The sequence below is a fragment of the Bufo bufo genome, chromosome 4 (assembly GCF_905171765.1).
Source record: "Bufo bufo chromosome 4, aBufBuf1.1, whole genome shotgun sequence".
NCBI lineage: Eukaryota > Metazoa > Chordata > Amphibia > Anura > Bufonidae > Bufo > Bufo bufo.
In genome coordinates this window covers 535,464,146-535,484,543 of record NC_053392.1, presented here as the reverse complement: position 1 = coordinate 535,484,543, position 20,398 = coordinate 535,464,146, and the positions used below count along the sequence as shown (strand labels likewise).

General features: G+C 44.3%; 1 protein-coding gene and 1 long non-coding RNA gene across 2 annotated transcripts in view; one reads left to right on the top strand and one right to left on the bottom strand.

Annotated features, from left to right (window-relative positions):
* The window catches only part of LOC120999010, a 141,782-nt gene extending 136,265 nt beyond the window's left edge, over positions 1 to 5,517 (top strand). The window contains exon 3 of the long non-coding RNA XR_005778503.1: positions 5,134 to 5,517. This is a non-coding gene — a long non-coding RNA (uncharacterized LOC120999010). The remainder of the gene's footprint in view (positions 1 to 5,133) is intronic.
* Positions 3,740 to 20,398, bottom strand: part of LOC120999007 (D-beta-hydroxybutyrate dehydrogenase, mitochondrial-like) — a 40,915-nt gene continuing 24,256 nt past the window's right edge. The window contains exons 3-4 of the mRNA XM_040429885.1: positions 19,606 to 19,736; positions 3,740 to 4,289 (exon numbers count right to left, since the gene is read on the bottom strand). Of these exons, the coding sequence (XP_040285819.1) occupies positions 3,930 to 4,289; positions 19,606 to 19,736 (491 nt within the window). The 3' untranslated portion in view covers positions 3,740 to 3,929. The remainder of the gene's footprint in view (positions 4,290 to 19,605; positions 19,737 to 20,398) is intronic.

The following is a 20,398-nucleotide window of genomic DNA, read 5'->3' as shown; positions in this document are numbered from 1 at the left end:
CGGTCACCAACGGACTTTAAACCTGCATATATGCCTTGATATGGGACAGGTTTAGCTCGGCACAGGTGTCCTGTGCTAGGTGGAGCAGGTGCCCAGCTCTCTAGTGAGAGGCAGGTGTCTGCTATAATGGTCAGGATGAGAGAAACCTCATATCCAAGCTGTTTAACCTCTCAGATACTGCAATCGATAGTGACAACAGCATCTAACTGGTTTCAGAAGCTGGAGGCGCCCTCTGTTATCCATTGGCCCCACATGAATGTGATCATGGGGTACTGCTGTTTTTATTTGGCAGCAGGGGGAAGGCGCTCAGGTCTGCCTTATGTGAATGCCAGAGGCACAGACTGATAGACATCCTGTTAGCTTCCTACTGACAGCAGCAGTAGCTCAGTGGTTTACAGTGGTGCTTTGCAGCGATGGGGTCCTTGGTTCAAATCCGACCAACAACATCTGCATGGAGTTTCCTTGTCTTCCTGTCCTTGTGTGGGTTTTCTCCTGGTACTCTGTTTTTCCTCCAACACCGCAAAGACATATTTTTCAGACTAAAAGACGCTCCGGACAATAAGACGCACCTAGGATTTGGAGGCGGAAAACAAGAATTTTTTTTTTTTTACAGCAGACCTCAGATCAGACCCTTATCAGACCCCATTCTTCATCAGACCCAAGATTAAAACCCAAAATCAGACCCCCAAGCTCCATCAGCCTCAGATTAGACCCCGCAACCTCCATCAACCTCAGGTCAGACCCCCCCCCCCAACCTTCATCAGTCTCAGATCAGCCTCCCATCATAACCTCCATCAGCCCCCCAGTCTCCATCAGATCCCTCCCATTAGACCCCCCCAGCCTCCATCAGCCTCAGATCGGACCCCTGTCACACTTAAAAAAAATTAAATAAACTTACTTTGCTTGCTCTGGATGGCGCTGCAGATCCAGGACTCACCGCACAGCTTCTTCTGCGACTTGACCTCATGTCATACTGTGCGCCTACATGTACTACGTCCTGATGCTGCAAGGACACTGCACAGCAGGACCCAGAAGAAGACTAGGGAGCGTAACTACAGCCTGCGCAGCACTTCCCTCACCTCCCTGTGCCTCCCACATGCTAATGACCACTTCCATAATGGAAGGGGTCATTAGCATTCAGACTATAAGGGGCACTACCACTTTTCCCCCACTTTTGGGGGGGGGGGGGGGGGGGGGCTTCTTGTAGTCCAAAAAATATGCTACTGATAGGGAACTTACGGTAGATTGTGATAATTTCCAGTGGGGACAGCATGTCATAATGTCTGTAAAGTGCTGCTGAATATGTCAGCGCTATATAAGTGAGTAAAATAATAATATTACAGTGTACCACATAGATCATACAGTGTATTATGTGAATTGTCAAACAAATACATGTCATAGTCCCCTTGTCGGACTAGTAAATGGTAAAATTAGGAATTAATGTTTTATGATGGGGTTCCCCAGGCATTTTGTCTGGTTAGCATATGGTGTTAGCCTGTGGAGGGAAGCAGCTGACAAGAAAAATAAAAAGGGCCCACATTCGGTTGGGAACCGGGCAGAAGAGCTTGCAGCAAGCGCCAGTACAGTGGTGATGGCAGGGTGGGTGGAGCAAGGGAGGGTAAGTACTATGTAGAAGAACTTTCCCCCACAGGTTATCACCATACCCTAATTAGATGAAATGCCTGGAGAACCCCAGAAAGATTCCCAAGTAAAAATACACATTTCAAATGTTTGGTATCACCACATCCATAACACCCTGAACTATACAATTATCGCATTATTTAGGCTACTTTCACACTAGCATTTTTCTTTCCCAGCACTAAGTTCCGTCATAGGGACTCAATACCGGAAAAGAACTGAACAGTTTCATCTCCATGCATTCTAAATGGAGAGAAATCCGTTCAGGATGCATCAGGATGTCTTCAGTTCAGTCATTGAACAGCGTTTTGGATGGAGGAAACACTGTAGCATGCTGCGGTATTATCTCCGTCCAAAATTCCGGATCAGTTGCCAGAATGCCGGATTCAGCATTAATTTACATTGAAATGTATTAGTGCTGGATCCGGCATTAAAAATACCGCAATGCCGGATCCGTTTGTACGTATGACAAACGGAGAGAAGGATCCGTTCTTGCAATGCATTTGTGAGACGGATCCACATCTGCTGTCCGTTTGCATGCAGATTGCCTGATCCGGCAAGCAGTCCCGGCGACGGAACTGCTTGCCGGATAACTCTGCCGCAAGTGTGAAAGTAGCCTTATCCCACACAGTGAACAAGTAAAACAAAAAAGGGCGAAAACAAAGCCAGAATTTCTGTTTATTGCTTATATGCCATAAAAAAACGGAATAAAATGTAATCAAAATGTCTTATACACTCCAAAATAGTAACAATGAAAGCTACAAGTTGTCCTTCAAATAAATTAAGCTCTAGCACCGCTTTGTCAAAATAAATAAAAACATTAAAGGTCTTGGGATATAGTGATACAAAAACATATTTATTTATTTTTAAAGCAGTTTTATTGTGCAAATATAGTAGAAAAAATACATATATTTGGTATTACAATTATTGTAGTCATCCAGAGAGTAAAGTTATGTTATTTATTTTGAAAAGTTAACAATGTAAAATTAAAAATGTAAAAAGTCAATGGCGGAATTTATTTTCTTTTTTCATTCTCCCAAAAAAGTTAATCAATGAGTGTACCCCCAAATTGTGCCATTAAACACTACAACTTGACCTGCAAAAAATAAGCCCTCATATGACTACATCAATGCAAAAAGGTAAAAAAAAAATTATAGCCCTTGGAATGTGACAATGAAAAAAGTAAAAAAAAAAACTCAATAGCGGAAATGGAAAGAGCACATGTGAAAGGAGCCTTACATTCTTTTACAAGACTTGGATGTTTCCTTGTGTACTGAAAACCTCTCTAAAATTTAGTCTTGGAAATTGAGGGCATCTCTTGCTTGCTACAACTTCAGAGACATTCAGTGATGTTGAGATCCTGGCTCATGGGTGGCTGTTCATTGCTTAAAAGGTCTACGACTCCAAACAACCCTGCCCCTACAGTTGGCAGAAAATGAGAAGGCGTGTTGATCATCAGGTTCTCCACTCCAAAAGCCGAGATCAACTCCAAGATATAGAGATACGTAGGTTATTTCATTTTCATGTTTGAGGATGGAGGTGGATGTGCTGCAGAGATGAGGATATGTGAACCCAACCTAACCTAAATTTTCTTTTACCATTTAAAGGGTTTCTGTCATCAGAAAAATCGTTATGTAGCTGGCTGACACTAGCGATGTGCTAATGTCAGCGGAACATAACTGTATGACTTATATCTCCCTAACTGCCGCCGTTCGCGCTAAATAGTGACTTTTATAATATGCAAATGAGCCTCTAGGTGCTAGTGGGGCATTGCTGCAGCACCTAGAGGCTCAGTCCTCTCACCTTTGGCACGCCCTTGTAAACGTAATTGACATCCTCGGTCTCCTCTGTGCCCCGCCAATCCCGCGCCGTCCATTTTAGTATTAGGCGCAGGCGCAGTGAGTGAAGGACGCTCGCCTGCTGCTGTCCTTCACTTACTGCGCCTAATACTAAAATAGACGGCGCAGGTGCGGGATTTGTGGGGCATGGAGGAGACCGAGGATGTCAATCACCTTTACAAGGGCGTGCCAAACGGTGAGAGGACGGAGCCTCTAGGTGCTGCAGCAACGCCCCACTAGCACCTAGAGGCTCATTTGCATATTATAAAAGTCACTATTTAGCGCGAACGGTGGCAGGCAGGAAGATATAAGTCATACAGTTATGTTCTGCTGACATTAGCACATCGCTATTGTCAGCCAGCTGCATAACCATTTTTCTGATGACAGAAACCCTTGAACTTTAGGCCAACCCATGAAAAGGTTCACTATTCCTGACATGGACATCTCAAGACATTAATCATTATGTGACCTGTTCCTAAGTGTTTTTATCGACAAATATATAATTTGATCAAAAAGAAGTGTTGGAAGCCATAAATATAAATAAACAAAAACTTTCTCTGCAAAATTGGCAACGAGATAACGAGCTTTTGGAGTAGGTGATGTGAGAGCATCTACAATGGCGTCCACAACTTCATAGCTGTTTTTGCTGCCACCATCAAGTTTCTCATTTAGAAGTTTTGTTGCATCTTCAATGGACTCCTTACTGTTGATCTTCTTTGCTTCTGCAGGAAGAGAATCCCAGAGTTTTTCTGCATTATCATGCGGTTGGATATTTGTGGCTGGAGCATAATTGCCAGGCTCAATAATACATACCTGCAAGCAAATGTAACAAATAGGAGAATTAAAGTAGCTCTAGAATATTTTATGACAGTGTGTATGGTTAAAGTTTTAGGTCACTTTCATACTGAAACAACTATAGCTTAGCAGTCTAATGTGCACTGGCATGGATCCAGCACAGTTACCTATAACTAACCCGCTATGCCCTACCCTACTGGCTCCATACTTAGTTTTTTTTGGGCAAAATAGTGTGGAAGGAGAGCCCTCATACACCTCTATAGTCCTATTTGGCTCTGTACAAACTGTGCATGAGCCTTAATTTATGGCAGTAACTTGGATTTTTTTTTAGTAAGTGTCCATTCACACGTCCGTAGTAAAGTGCGGATCCGCAATACACCCGGCCAGCACCCACATAGAACTGCCTATTTTTGTCCGCAATTGCAGACAAGAATAGAACATGTTCTATTTTTTTCAGGAGCCGCGGACCGGAAGATCGAGGCCGTGCTCCAGAAATGCGGATGCGGACAGCACTTGTGAGAAAAACTCACCATCAACAAAAAATAATTGTGTTTTAACAAAAAATCAACTGAGAAGAAAACAAATTGTTTACCCCATTAAAGGAGCTCTAACTGTTCAGATGATGCGACGGCCTGTAATGCTAATTCACGCGGTATGCTGGAGTTCAAGGAGGCCACATTACTTTTTTCTACAAATAAAGTGACCAGTTTGGAATACGACGGTGCTGTATTTTTTGCCTCAGTCTTTGATTCAGGAGTCTCTGCTCACTGTGACACACCAACAGCTTTTCATACACCGTGGTTCCCTGATAGAGACGGTAATGGGGTATATCCCCGAATTGTGTTTTGTTTAATTGATACAGTTGTCTCTCTTCTGTCAGGGTTAAAGACAGCAGAAAGGAAAGGGAAGAGGTTGTAAACAACAGATCTTAGTGTGAAGACCATGGAAAGCATTCAATGAGTACAGAAAACACAGGATTCAGATAGGGAGGAAAGCACACACAAGGTGGTAGAATGACATGGGCTGCGTTGAAGAGTAGAGAGGAATCTAAGCATAGCATCTACAGCACATTCTGCAGGGAGAGAGGAAGCACACTCCTCAGTATCAGCAACCGTCAGTACAGGTAATAAGAGATCCCTCAATGGCTGTGGAAGGAGCAATCACTCCAGGAATGAAGCAGTGTTGATACACTACAGCTAGTGAAGGCAGCAGCATCCTGGATAACAGACCTCATATCCTGCAAGTATGCACATGTGAAAAATCTGAAACTAGGATCAGGTTGAAAACGAGGGGGTCTGAATGTGAATGAATGAAGATTTCAGACTGAAACTCAGTCAGGGTAACCACTAATATACTAGTGGGCAAAAGTATTGGGCCACACCTCTTAGTCACTGAATTGAATTCACGGGTTTATAAAATCCAGCACCAAGTCATGCAGTCAACATGCTTTTACAAACATTTAAGAAAGACAGAGCATGATGGTTGAAAAGTGCCATAAGTGGCATGATGGAGGTCGCAGCATGTAGCAGCCATACATAACGTGATGGTAGGTAGGCAGACAGACAGATAGATAGCAAGATGGGGCACCGGCAGCAAGGTGAGGTCTATTGATCGCATTCAGCCTGCCTGGACTGTGAGAAATTCTGTTTTAATACAGTAATTACGTACATGTGCCACCTCATGAAGTTCAACCGTGTTAAAACCCCAACCTTCCCATGCAAGAAAATCGGGCACCACCAGCAAGGCGAGGTCTATACAGTGGAATCAGCAGGAGGAGTCTGAAAATTCTCCTGAATCTAGGCTTGGTTCATTTTAACAAAATTGGCGTTTTGGACATTGGCAGAGAGAGGACAACTTGGTCCGTTTTGGTGTCACAACACCCCCTGTGGTGCTGAAAACCCTCTCTGACATGACACTAGGGGCAGGGCAAGAAAGAAGATAGATAGAGTGCTGTGCCAGTTCAGGCCACTGTTCCAGTCTGCCTTCCCAGAAATCCAGTTCCATCACGGAACTGGTTATGTTACAGAGACTGGCCATAGTTTAGGTAGGCTTCAACCTGGTCATTGAGCAGGGAACTGTCAGCCTGCTGGAAAAACTGCTCCATCATGTTGAGGAGACTGAACTGGCTGCTGCTGCTTCTGCTACTCATGGCGGTGTGAGAGGGGTGACTCTGCGGGGGGCGGAGGGAGTCCTCCCTTTCAGACACACTGGCGGTAGACATCTGCTCACTGTAAGCTGCATAAAAAGTGTTTCATGGTAATAACATAATTTGTCCTCCCTTTCTGCCAGAGGAAAACAGTCCCCCATTTTGCCTTGGTAGCAAGGGTCTAAAAGCATGGCTATCGAGTAATCATCAGACTGCTTGATGTCAATGATACGCCTGTCACTGTATAAGCATGCCAGATTACAGGTGGCCATTGTGGCCAGCGTGCCAGAGGAGCCACTTCTTTCTGGCTCTGCCCCCCACTGAGACGACTGGGTGTCTTGGCTGGTGCCATCCTCATCATTGTCCTCTTACTCCTCCACCTCCTCGTCCTCTTGCAGTGGAAGCTCCTCATCCTCATCTTCATCATCCTCCTCCATGGCAGATTCCCTTTGTGTATCCCCAACAGCTATAAGGCGGAAATCAAGATGCATCAGCTGCTCTTCTTGCGCCATGGTCCCTTGCTGCATGAGCGTCAGTATCTGTTCTAAGATAAATAGGAGAGATGACGTCCTTCGTGCCGCTGTTGTCCCTGCTGACAAAATTCAAAGGTCTTCAGCATCCGAAAGGCGTCTCGGATGAGCTACCACTGCCGGACCTCGAAGCAACACATGCTTCCTGCTGCTGAGGTTGTCTTGTTCACGGTTTTACACTGCTTGTACGGACGCCCAAGCATGTGCAAATTAAGCGGTTTAGCGGCATGCCGTTCTGTAGCTGTAGGTCCAGGAGAGCGTTCCTCAACAAGTAAGAATGGATGAAGTGCATGATGTTGCGCCCATTGTCGCTGACTATCTTGCCCAGTTGGAGCCAGTGGGGTGACAGCCAGTAAGATGTTTGCTGCTTGATGTACTTGAGCAACTGCTCGCCGGTGTGGCTACTCTCTCCCAGACCAATCAGTTCTAACATGACGTGGCAACACTTGATCTAAAATATGTGATAGGAAGGAGGGGTAGTGTGAGTGACCCTGTGCCCAGCTGCTGTTGGGAACGGGAAAGTGTCCAAGGAAGGGGTGGATAAGTACCTGGTGTTGGAGCCGGGTCGACACAATTGTGGGGAGGTCAAAAGGACCTGGCCTCGTTGCCGGGGTGCTGCTTCACCTCTGCCAGAAAAAAAACATTGACCCAGTGGGCCATCAAAGACAAACTGTCCCTGCCCATAAGAGCTGCTCAAGGTGTCCACAGTGATGTGAACCTTTCAACACAGAGAATCGCAGGGAGTGGCCCACATTATCCGCCATGTGAGAGTACAAGGCAAGGATGGCTTTTTGGGATAAATAATGCCGGCTAGGAATTTTCGAGCAGGGCTGAACGCATGACATTAGCTCCCTAAAGGCAGCAGACTCTACTAAATGGTACGGCAGAAACTTCACGACTAGCAACTTTACAAGGTGGGAATTAAGTTTACACACAGTCGGATTGTTGGGTGCATAGAGTTGTTTCCTGGCCATGCATTACGTTATCGAAGGTTGATGATGGAGCAGATGAGACAGGGGAGTCTGAACGGAAGAAGCAAAAAGAGATGATGACAATGTGATGCTCGTGGATGCAGCCTGGCTGCCGCAAGCTGGACCAGGAGAAGGAGGGAACTCCTGCCGCGGTGGTTGGCTGTCATGTCTGTTTGCCCATGGTATGGGGTGATGCCACTTCAGATGGTTTAATAGAGCTGTGGTGCCTATGTGTTTGCCTGCCCATATTTTAATTTGCTCTTGCACAGATTGCACAAAGCAATGCTTTTGTTTTCTGGCAGCGTGGAGAAAAACTGCAAGACAGGAGATACTTGCGCAGGGGTAGAGGCAACCGTGCTTAGCTCTGGCATGTTTTGGACCTAACACACCCACTGCGTCAGTGGCATCACTAGATCCTGAAGCAGACACGGCCCTGGCTGTTCTTTTGGAGGTACGTGGCCTCTGATTTTTATTAATGCCGCCATCATCATTCTCCTCTGATGTTGCCTCCTCCTCATCACCCTGATCCAGCACCCAGATCCATTTCAGCACACAAGACTCATCATCGGAGTCCTCACCCTCCCTTTCACTTCTATCAGACTGTGGGATATCATGATGGGTTCTTTGGCCCCCCTCCCCTGCTCTTACCCGACTGCCACTGCCTCCAACGCTAATAGCGTGGCTACGGGGGCCACTACTACTACCACCACCAGCATAGCTATGCCTGGGGTCTGCAGCCTCCTCCTCCACCTCAGGGCTGTACAAATGCTGACTGCTCTGACACAAGTCGTCAATAGGGAGACAGTCTTGACTATCTGCTGTAGGGAATGATGTGGTTTTCTTGACACTTCTCAGGAAAAGGGAAGGCGTCCCTCTAGGAAGGGGCAGTGAAGACTGGGAGGAATCATCTCAAAACTTTCTTTGGAGCTGCAAGGAGGCGGAGCAAGAGGAATGCTGTGACCCCTGACTCCACTGCACGGTGTCGGACTCTGAAGTTACCTCCATGTCATCCTGCTGTGATTGAGAGGAGGAGTGAGCCATCCAATCCACAATCTCATCCTCTTTCTCCTCAACTATAATGTTGCGCCTTTCTTAAGCCAGCAGGGACAATTGCGGCCTACTACTACTACCACTACTTCTGGCCGGATAGACAGTGCTGCCACTACCCACATTCTTGCTCTGGGTCTTTCATATGGAATCCTTCTGTAGTCTGGACATTTCTGAGCCTCTCGGAAGCCTGTGTCTTGGTGTAGTAAACACGTATATATGCTGCTAGTTTGAATGCAATTAACTCCCCAACCTCCCCTCAAAACAAAAATGGATAAAAAATGTGTGAAATAGGGAAATGGAATTGGGCCTAAATTTATTATCACTCCCAGATAGATACTCTTATGTGCTACCCTGTCTATTGGTGTAGTAGTCATGTATATATTCTGCTACTTTGAATATAATCAGTCCCCATTAAAAAAATTAATTACTTGATTAGAAACGTTTTGTTAACACAAAAATAAAAGAAAACTGATTTCGGCTTAAATTCATGAATCCTCAAACGGATACTTTTGTGTGCTGGCCTGGGTATTGGTGTTGATCATCTATATGCTGGTTTAATTATATTGAACAAGTCCCAAAAAACATTTAAATTCCAACCATGTAGAAAGAGAATTCATGGAAACGGCCAATTGAGGCCTGGTGCTCAATTTATTGGTATCACGCACAAGTAGACTGCTACCCTACCTTGTGTCTTGTAGTAATCACATATATATGCTGGTTTAATTACATTTAACAATCCCCCAAAAAAAATCAAATTCCAACTGTGTGGAAACTGAAAATATGTAAATGGACGACTGAGGTGTGATGCTAAATTTCAACACATAGGTAGATTGCTGCCACAACATAGGTATTGCTGCAGTAATCATGTACACTCACCTAAAGAATTATTAGGAACACCATACTAATACGGTGTTGGACCCCCTTTTGCCATCAGAACTGCCTTAATTCTACGTGGCATTGATTCAACAAGGTGCTGATAGCATTCTTTAGAAATGTTGGCCCATATTGATAGGATAGCATCTTCCAGTTGATGGAGATTTGAGGGATGCACATCCAGGGCACGAAGCTCCCATTCCACCACATCCCAAATATGCTCTATTGGGTTGAGATCTGGTGACTGTGGGGGCCATTTTAGTACAGTGAACTCATTGTCATGTTCAAGAAACAAATTTGAAATGATTCGAGCTTTGTGACATGGTGCATTATCCTGCTGGAAGTAGCCATCAGAGGATGGGTACATGGTTGTCATGAAGGGATGGACATGGTCAGAAACAATGCTCAGGTAGCCCGTGGCATTTAAACGATGTCCAATTGGCACTAAAGGGCCTAAAGTGTGTCCAGAAAACATCCCCCACACCATTACACCACCACCAGCCTGCACAGTGGTAACAAGGCATGATGGATACATGTTCTCATTCTGTCTACGCCAAATTCGGACTCTACCATTTGAATGTCTCAACAGAAATCGAGACTCATCTGACCAGGCAACATTTTTCCAGTCTTCAACAGTCCAATTTTGGTGAGCTCGTGCAAATTGTAGCCTCTTTTTTCTATTTGTAGTGGAGATGAGTGGTACCCGGTGGGGTCTTCTGCTGTTGTAGCCCATCCGCCTCAAGGTTGTGCGTGTTGTGGCTTCACAAATGCTTTGCTGCATACCTCAGTTGTAACGAGTGGTTATTTCAGTCAACGTTGCTCTTCTATCAGCTTGAATCAGTTGGCCCATTCTCCTCTGACCTCTAGCATCCACAAGGCATTTTTGCCCACAGGACTGCCGCATACTGGATGTTTTTCCCTTTTCACACCATTCTTTGTAAACCCTAGAAATGGTTGTGCGTGAAAATCCCAGTAACTGAGCAGATTGTGAAATACTCAGACCGGCCTGTCTGGCACCAACATCCATGCCACGCTCAAATTTGCTTAAATCACCTTTCTTTCCCATTCTGACATTCAGTTTGGAGTTCAGGAGATTGTCTTGACCAGGACCACACCCCTAAATGCATTGAAGCAACTGCCATGTGATTGGTTGACTAGATAATTGCATTAATGAGAAATAGAACAGGTGTTCCTAATAATTCTTTAGGTGAGAGTATACATGGGGAGATTGAAGAATTTCATCTTCCTCCCCTCATGTCGTATAAAAGAGCCAGAAATCTAAAGGATAAATTAATTCACACAGAAGGAGTCTGGTCAAACTTTTTTACGCTGTCCTAAACTGGGGAGCTTTCCCTGTTTAAACTGCGTAAACTGTCGCTATATGCAGAAAGGCAGCTTCTTCCTACATCCGCTGACACAGAAGAAATATCACATTAAACATTTCTTGACATGTGATTCTACATTTGTTGTGTACATACTTTGGTGCCCATGCCAGTTGCTATACGTTGGCGAGACTTCGCTGGATTTTAAAACCAGAATAAACCAACATAGATATACAATCCGCAAAAAACGTATGGACCTTCCAGTTCCAAAACATTTTACTGACATGGGTCACAAAGAACGAGACTTGAGGTGCATACTAATAGATCATGTCCCCACCACTCGCAGTGGTGGTAATAGACACACACTACTAAAAAAATGTGAGATCCGTTGGATTGCCAGATTAAATACATTAAGACCTCAGGCGTTAAATGTAGACTATAAACCTTGGCTATTGTCCTGAGTGGGCATTTTTTTATTTTGATTTGCTTTTTGTTTCCTTTTGGGAGTCTGTTAGTGCCCCTTGTTTAAATAACAGGGTAATTTTATTAATTGTCTTACACTTTGTTTTTCATTTTTTGTAGAATCACAATGAGGATTTGGCCCTTCTGTGAGGAGTGAGCGGTGGAATGCTGGTTACATTAATAAATTTATACTCTGTGATTCTGTAATATGCTATTTAGGTGCCCTCTGTTTATTATGACAATTTTTATCTACACTTGCATTTGGGCTCTGTGAGCTATAGTTGTTGCATGGGAGCTATATTTATAGCCCTTACCTCTTGCATCAGTCGCATGAGATTCATCACACACAGTATTACTGTGGCCTTTTTTTCAGTGTCTAGTGCACATGATTTGTATGACTTTAGTCATGGGTCCGGACTGTGGGACACTAGGAACTAGAGTGGATTTGAGGGGTTGGTGACACTGGTGGCTTTATGTATTGATCCTGAATACTTCCCCCCCCCCCGCAATCTAGAGGATGTTACCTTCATGTTAGACGTCCAGGAATGGCGGCATGCTGACAGATGTGGTGTTCTGACTTGTTATCATGTGTAATTAACATGTGCCATACTTGTTGGACTCCTCGCAAGACTAGGGGGTTAATGAATAATATTGATTGTCCTGTGTATTAACATCGGACGCTTGCGGTACTACCTCTATGCATACTTCGTACCCCCACATTTACACCATGGTACTGCCGCTTAATATGTCACTATCATGTACCCCTCATATCCAGTGCTGATCCAGCTGTACAGTGCCGGTGACCGGACTGATGCCTCTGCACTTCATTGTATGCCGCTGGATATAGCCCTATGATAGATTTGCCAGTTGATGATCCCGTGCGAGTGGTTGCTAGGACGCCTGTGGTGACGTGTGCGTTCTACAGGACGGTGGAGCGCATGACGCCTTGCAAGGGGTTCCGGTCACATGACTAGATTCACGATCAGGTGAGCGGGTGCGCGATCATGTGGCCGGGACGCTTTGAAAGGTCCTGTGACATGCGCAGTGCAATGACTAATACGCCGAGATCCATGTGGACCGCTTCCATCGCCCGCTCCAGGACCTGCCTCATCAATATGTATTTAAGGTATACCTGTATATTATTTGTTAACATGAAGATATTCACAGATGTTTGTAGTTATAATTAGGGCAATGAATTATGAATATATGATTGTGTGTTGGTTTTATTATGTGGCAATGGTGCCCATACCACTATACTGTCATTTATACACCAATATTATGAAATGAGATTGTAAAAAGTCACAGATAATGTTTTTATACTGATATTTTGAGAAAATTATTTTGATTAATGTGATTGATTTGATTATTGCTCAATTATGTAAAGCCGTATAAATATGCACAATGCACTACCAATTATGTCACTGCTTGAGAAAGATCCCAGGAAGCGGATCGAAACGTTGCGGGTCTGGTGAATAAAGCCTTTTCTACGCCTTGGAGGTGCTGTGGAATTTTTTTGTTTATTTTATTGGAGGCCTTCACAGCCGCTGGCACATATATATATATATATATATATATATATATATATATATATATATATATATATTTGTACTAGGGTAAAGCGGGTATCGAAGTCTTGATACCTCACTGTGAATAGTCTGTCCACTTCCAACAATGATATTCTGATACGTATTTCTTACTGGTCACATGGTGATGACATCATGAATGGTCCTTTAACTTATCAGCATCCAGGAAGATCTTGCTGCAGGAGGTTTCCTGTAGTTTTTAAAGGTATGTGCCTCCAGCTGTGTGCATGTATTAATGTGAGGCACATGGTCGTATTACTTTAGTACCTCCATGTGTCTCATATTAATAGTAAAAGTGAATTAATCATATTCCCTTATATAATGGGCAAAATGGGATTAATGATGGTGGAACTTACTAGTAATATGAGGTACATGGAAGTTTAAAATTATTAAACACCATGTGCCTCCTTTCAACCCTTTAATGCACAATTGTCACCGCCAGCTCTGTGAGAAGATCTGGCAGACGTTCTTCTCTACCTGTTGTATGATGTTCTTTGTTTTGGTTTCACTTTCTCATCTCCTTTTCTTCTCCCAGCTGTCACCTATTTGCACTGATTGTCTCCCTTTATATTTCCTCCCATACTGCCTCACTTTACAGTTTATACTTCTTCCTGGATTGTGTTCACTGCTGGATGCTGCTTCTCCTGATTCCTTAGATAAGTCTGTTTCTTTTATTTGTGTTTCTTGCTGGCTTGATTGTAGGTGACCCTGACTCCGTCCGTATTAAGTGCAGGAAGCCGCTGGTCGTGTCCCCTCACTATTATAGGGTTTTCAGGTGTCACATAGTATAAGGTACGAGGACATGCAATCGTCTACCACAAAGATCTTTGCATGGGCATAGTAGTCAGGGAGAGCTCTAGGGGTTTTATAGGGCTCCTTAGTTTGGGATCAAGCCAGTCGGATGTTTTTTTATAAGTTCCAGCTTTCTGCAACACCATCCATGACAACAATGCTGTAAATGTATGGCATTTTGTGCAGGAAATTGTATGGAGCGGGCTGCTGCAGTGAGCCCGTCCCATACGTAGTAGGTGTTGGCTGTATAATACAGCAGGCAACCCGTTACAATGACGGAGAATGGTGATCACGCCAAAAACGGTCAATTAACCTCTCAGGAGCCACATTCAACAGTGATCGCGGCATCTGGGATGTTAGGTAGAGGCATGCGGTTCCCTTTGCTTTCCAATCAGAGCCCCCCTTTGTAAAAACACAGGGCTCTGATCAGTTACCATGATAACCTGGGCACTGCTGAAGCTTCCCAGGCCTGCCATGGTAAACTGCCTGATAAGCTGTGCACAAGGCACATCTCAGCAGGTACAGCGGCAAAATCTTATTCACCAGGGGCATAGCTATAGGGGAAGCAGAGCAGTAACAGTAACATTGTTGGAAATGGACAGAGCGGCTGCTGGGCCTCATCTGAGAGATAGATCTTGACTTGCCACAGGAGTGGGGGGTTGCAAGGGAGGAAGGGGTTTCTGGAGGGTGGGCCCAATCAAAAATTTGCTCTGGGGCCCAGTCATTTCTAGTTTCCACTGCTATTCACCATAATAGTTCTCTATTATGGTAAATGGGACAAGGAATTAAAAGAACCCAGGTTTTAGCCCCCTAAAAAAGTTTTTTTTTTAAAACAACACAAAAATATTAAGGGGCACATTTTAGGCCTCTTCATAACTTTGGCTGATCCATCGCTGCTTCTAAATGTAAGACAGCTTCCTAGCTGTCCTACATTTAGACCTTTTTCTACACCTGAAACAGGCATAAAAATTGGCAAATGAGACAGGTCTGCTGGTGAACGGGGAGAAGTCGCAGATTGCAGCACAAGTTAGGTTTGTTTAGAAACAAAGCTACAGTAGATAGCAAAGCTAACATGTTCTAACGAGGAACCACCCTAGCTAGAACATATCATTGGCAAACACACAAGCGGCAAGCAAAAACAAGACATGACAGTAAGCTATAAACTGGATCAGCAGGTAAGAGATCAGTGGCAAGAAATATCACTGGACCAAGTACACCGGTTTTACTTGGGGACAAATCTAGAGGGCAGAGATACAGCGAGCCCCGTTCTTCACAGAGCCCCAGATGGTGGGGATGACCTTAGCCGAGACTCACTGGTTGCATCTCCTGGTGCACTTGGCCACTTACCTGCAGAGACTGCTGGAGAAGCACCAGCAGTCCAAACAAACAAAGACTGGAACCCGAACAACCGCACAGGACCAATAAGACAGGACAAACAGGAACCAGTACACAAGCAGCTGCCTGGACCCCATGTAGAACACCACATGGCGGTTACAGGCAGAGCTGCACACAAACTCAATGTCCTCCCTCCGGAGAACCCAGGAGCCCTCTCACCAAGGCAAAGACAGGACAAGCAAATGCCTGTACCACATGTGGACAGTCCATGGGCGAACAGACAGAGCTGCACAGACAGGGAAATGTCAGGACTCCATGCAGGACGATACATGGCAGTCACAGACCAAACACGGAACCACAGACGAGACATGGCACAGACATGCAAAAGGACACATGGCAGTCAAAGAGCAGACACAGAACCAGACATAGAACAATGACATAGTAGGTGGCCACACAAAAAGGGCATATGGAATCACCCAGGTCAGGTGCATAGCTCCTGAAACCCAACAAGGCTAGAGACAGCCTGACCCCCAAACCCAGGCACAGACTTATATAAAGAGCACCTAGTGACCACACCCAGATGAAGACAATTAACCCCACACGAACCTAACAGGGAGGGGAGCCTGCATAAAGAAGTGAACACACAGGCTGCAATTACTGAACGTTGCCCCTGGCAATCAGCATACACAGAATCCACTGCAGCCAGTACGCCAGAGCACAAATAACCCGTGTCAAAGTGACCATGCACACGAACATATATTTTTTTTCTGCTTCCATTCCTTTTTTTTGCGGAGCCATTCACTTCAATGGGTCCGCAAAAACAACGGAAGGTACTCCGTGTGCATTCCGTTTCCGTATTTCCATTCCGCAAAAAAGTAGTGCATGCACCATTATTGCCCGCAAATCACGGTCTGAGGCCCCATTCAAGTCAATGGGTCCGCAAAAAATACGGAATGCACACGGAACACATCCATATATCATTCGTATTTCATCCGTATTTTTCGGATCCATACTGTAGAAATGCTATGCCCAGCCCATATTGCTCATGTGTTTAGTGATTAATAAGTTACTGTTTCCGATCCACAAAAAACAAATCAAATACGGAAACCATGCGGATACGATTTGTGCAATAATGGAACGGAAGAGGACTTAAATCAGAAAAAAAATAAAAAAACGTAGATGCGGAACAACGGATCCATGAAAAACAGACCGCAAAACAACAACGGTCGTGTGCATGAGCCCTAACACTTACCAGAACCGAGACAACAGGGAGGGGAGCAAGCATACACTAGGAGCAGTACACACAGGCTGCCGCAACTACACGTAGGTCATAGCAACCTGCCTACAGGGAAACCACTGCAGCCAATACACCTGAGAGCTACTAAAGAGAGCAACACGGCAACCCATGTCACAGTGAACTACACTGTGAAAGAAGCAAAGAGGAAGTGTTGGATGTAAACAATCCTGCTAAGCTGCTCTGGTGCCTAGAAAAGGCGAGGAAAGACATGAAAAACCGGCATTGGGGGCATAAAGAAGGGGTGCTAGGAGTACATAAAAATTGATTTTGGGATCGGGCAACATCTTTAATCCCTAGGGATGGAAATGGGATGTTATTAAAGCTTCTGTAGGTCTCCCAATACTTGTGTCCATTTTGAATATATATTAACCGCCTCAGGACCGCAGTACGCAGGATTTCGTCCTGGCGGTGGCCCTGTTATTCTGGGTGGACGCGCGTTCACAGGAACCGGAGGTAAACTAGCTGATCTACAGCCTGCCAGCGGCGATCGTTCGCTGGCAGGCTGTAGATGGGATTTTTTTTAACCCCTAAAAAGGTATAGTAGACGCTGTTTTGATAACAGCGTCTAATATACCTGCTACCTGGTCCTCTGGTGGTCCCTTTTGCTTGGATCGACCACCAGAGGACACAGGCAGCTCTGTAATAAGTAGCACCAAACACCACTACACTACACCCCCCCCTGACACTTATTAACCCCTGATCACCCCATATTAGACTCCCTGATCACCCCCCTGTCATTGATCACCCCCCTGTCATTGATCACCCCCCTGTCATTGATCACCCCCCTGTAAGGCTCCATTCAGACGTCCGTATGTGTTTTGCGGATCCGATCCATGGATCTGCGGATCCGCAAAACACATACGGACGTCTGAAAGGAGCCTTACAGGGAGGTGATCAATGGAATATAGCCCATATAGACTCCCTGATCACCCCCTGTCATTGATCACCCCCCTGTAAGGCTCCATTCAGACGTCCGTATGTGTTTTGCGGATCCGATCCATGGATCTGTGGATCCGCAAAACACATACGGACCTCTGAATGGAGCCTTACAGGGGGGGTGATCAATGACAGGGGGGTGATCACCCCATATAGACTCCCTGATCACCCCCCTGTCTTTGATCACCCCCTGTAAGGCTCCATTCAGATATTTTTTTGGCACAAGTTAGCGGAAATTGATTTTATTTATTTTTTTCTTACAAAGTCTCATATTCCACTAACTTGTGACAAAAAATAAAATCTCACATGAATTCACCATACCCCTCACAGAATCCAAATGCGTAAAATTTTTTTAGACATTTATATTCCAGACTTCTTCTCACGCTTTAGGGCCCCTAAAATGCCAGGGCAGTATAAATATCCCACATGTGACCCCATTTTGGAAAGAAGACACTTCAAGGTATTTTGTGAGGGGCATGGCGAGTTCATGTAAAATTTTATTTTTTGTCACAAGTTAGCGGAAAGGGAGACTTTGTGAGAAAAAACTAAATAAAATCAATTTCCGCTAACTTGTGCCACAAAAAAAAAACTTCCATGAACTCGCCATGCCCCTCACGGAATACCTTGGGGTGTCTTCTTTCCAAAATGGGGTCACATGTGGGTTATTTATACTGCCCTGGCATTTTAGGGGGCCTAAAGCGTGAGAAGTCTGGAATCCAAATGCCCTCCTAAAAGATACTCATTGGAATTTGAGCCCCTTTGCGCACCTAGGCTGCAAAAAAGTGTCACACATGTGGTATCGCTGTACTAAGGAGAAGTTGGGCAATGTGTTTTGGGGTGTCTTTTTACATATACCTATATCTCACTATAATGACAACTTTGTATAAAAAAAATGGGAAAAGTTGACATTTAGAGAGATATTTCTCTCACCCAGCATGGGTATATGTAAAAATACACCCCAAAAGACATTGCCCTACTTCTCCCGAGTACGGCGATACCACATGTGTGACACTTTTTTGCAGGCTAGGTGGGCAAAGGGGCCCAAATTCCAAGGAGTACTTTTAGGATTTTACAGGGCATTTTTTACACTTTTGGATTCCAGACTTCTTCTCACGCATTAGGGCCCCTAAAATGCTAGGGCAGTATAACTACCCCACAAGTGACCCAATTTTGGAAAGAAGACACCCCAAGGTATTTCGTGATGGGCATAGTGAGTTCATGGAAGTTTTTATTTTTTGTCACAAGTTAGTGGAATATGAGACTTTGTAAGAAAAAAAAATAAATAAAAAATAAATCATCATCATTTTCCGCTAACTTGTGACAAAAAATAAAAAGGTCTATGAACTCACTATGCCCATCAGTGAATACCTTAGGGTGTCTACTTTCCGAAATGGGGTCATTTGTGGGGTATTTCATTTAGTTTAGATAACATCTCATTAGTCTCATAAAGCATGTGTGTTAACCCTGCTACATCCGTAATTCTCTGCCGCAGCGCCAGCCTAGGTCTGAGCATGAGGGGTAAAATTAATGTAGTATCACAGTGGTCCTGTACCATCTGGAGATGATCCTAAATTTCTTCTCCTTGAGTCTAATGGCGACTTTTTTTGTAGTGCAAAATGCCCTGTACAATGTCTACTTCCTGAAACAGTGAAAAAACCCTTTGAGATGCCTATGGCAGTATGGCATGGTGAAGTAACAGTCCTAATACATAGCATTTAAGTCCAGCTCACCCAATATCCTCCGTGCACGGTACAAGCCAAGGCCAACTCCACGTACATAGAAACCAAAGGAAAACGATCCGGCACTGGGAAAATTTGTCGTTGCCATGTCTTTATTTCTCATATTCACAATGCATAATATGTACAGTGGACATCTTCTCCCACCACCTCCGGTTAGGTTGACATGTTTCGAACCCTAAGGTTCTTAATCATAGCCTCGCCATGGTGAAGTATACATTAGGCAACATTGTAAGGTGTATAGTGGTTTCCATTTCCAATTGCTGGTGAATAACAGAAAGCAGAAATGCAGGAATCTTACCTTCACTCCAAACTGATTCATTTCTAGACGGAGGCAATCGCAGAACTTCTCCAGCCCAGCTTTAGTCATTGAATAAATTGCATTCAAGGCAGTTGCGTATGCATTCATGCTCGATAAAAACACCATACGCCCTATAATTAATGTAAGAAAAAAAATGAACAATTCTAAAATAGGAGAACAAGTGCACGAAGGCTGGGGTGCAAGTATGATAAAGTGTCTTTGTGCTGATTTTTTTTTTTTACCATTAGTTGCAGCTGGCGTACGCTGTCAAACTGATTTTTGAAGTTGAAATATGTTGCATGTGGTTAATAAACTATTTACATACTTGATACAAAAAAAGTTGGCCATGATTTAACCTGCAATAACAGGTGACTAGAAGGTTTATGAATATGACCTAAGTGTAACAGATTTACATTTGTACATAGGTTGGAAAAAGACACAAGTGCATCAAGCTCAACCTTTCTCAGATCAATTATACAACATTAATTGTTAAATTGTTAATAATCAGGCATCATATAGTACATGGCAATCTCTTTCTAACAAAGCTAGAACCAGCCCTGTACCTCACATGGATCCAGAGATCTCCACATTTATCGCTCTGATAGATTTATATCAAGCTCAAGGGGAGTGTCTTTTTTGGGGCTAAAAGTCAATTTTTTCAATCTTACTTTCACTGTGAGCCATGACTATGTATAGCCCCTATCTCTGAACTGCCAACAGATCATAAACACTTATTTAGGCTACTTTCACACTAGCGTTTAAGTTTTGTCCCCTTTCATTGTCAATGGGGACA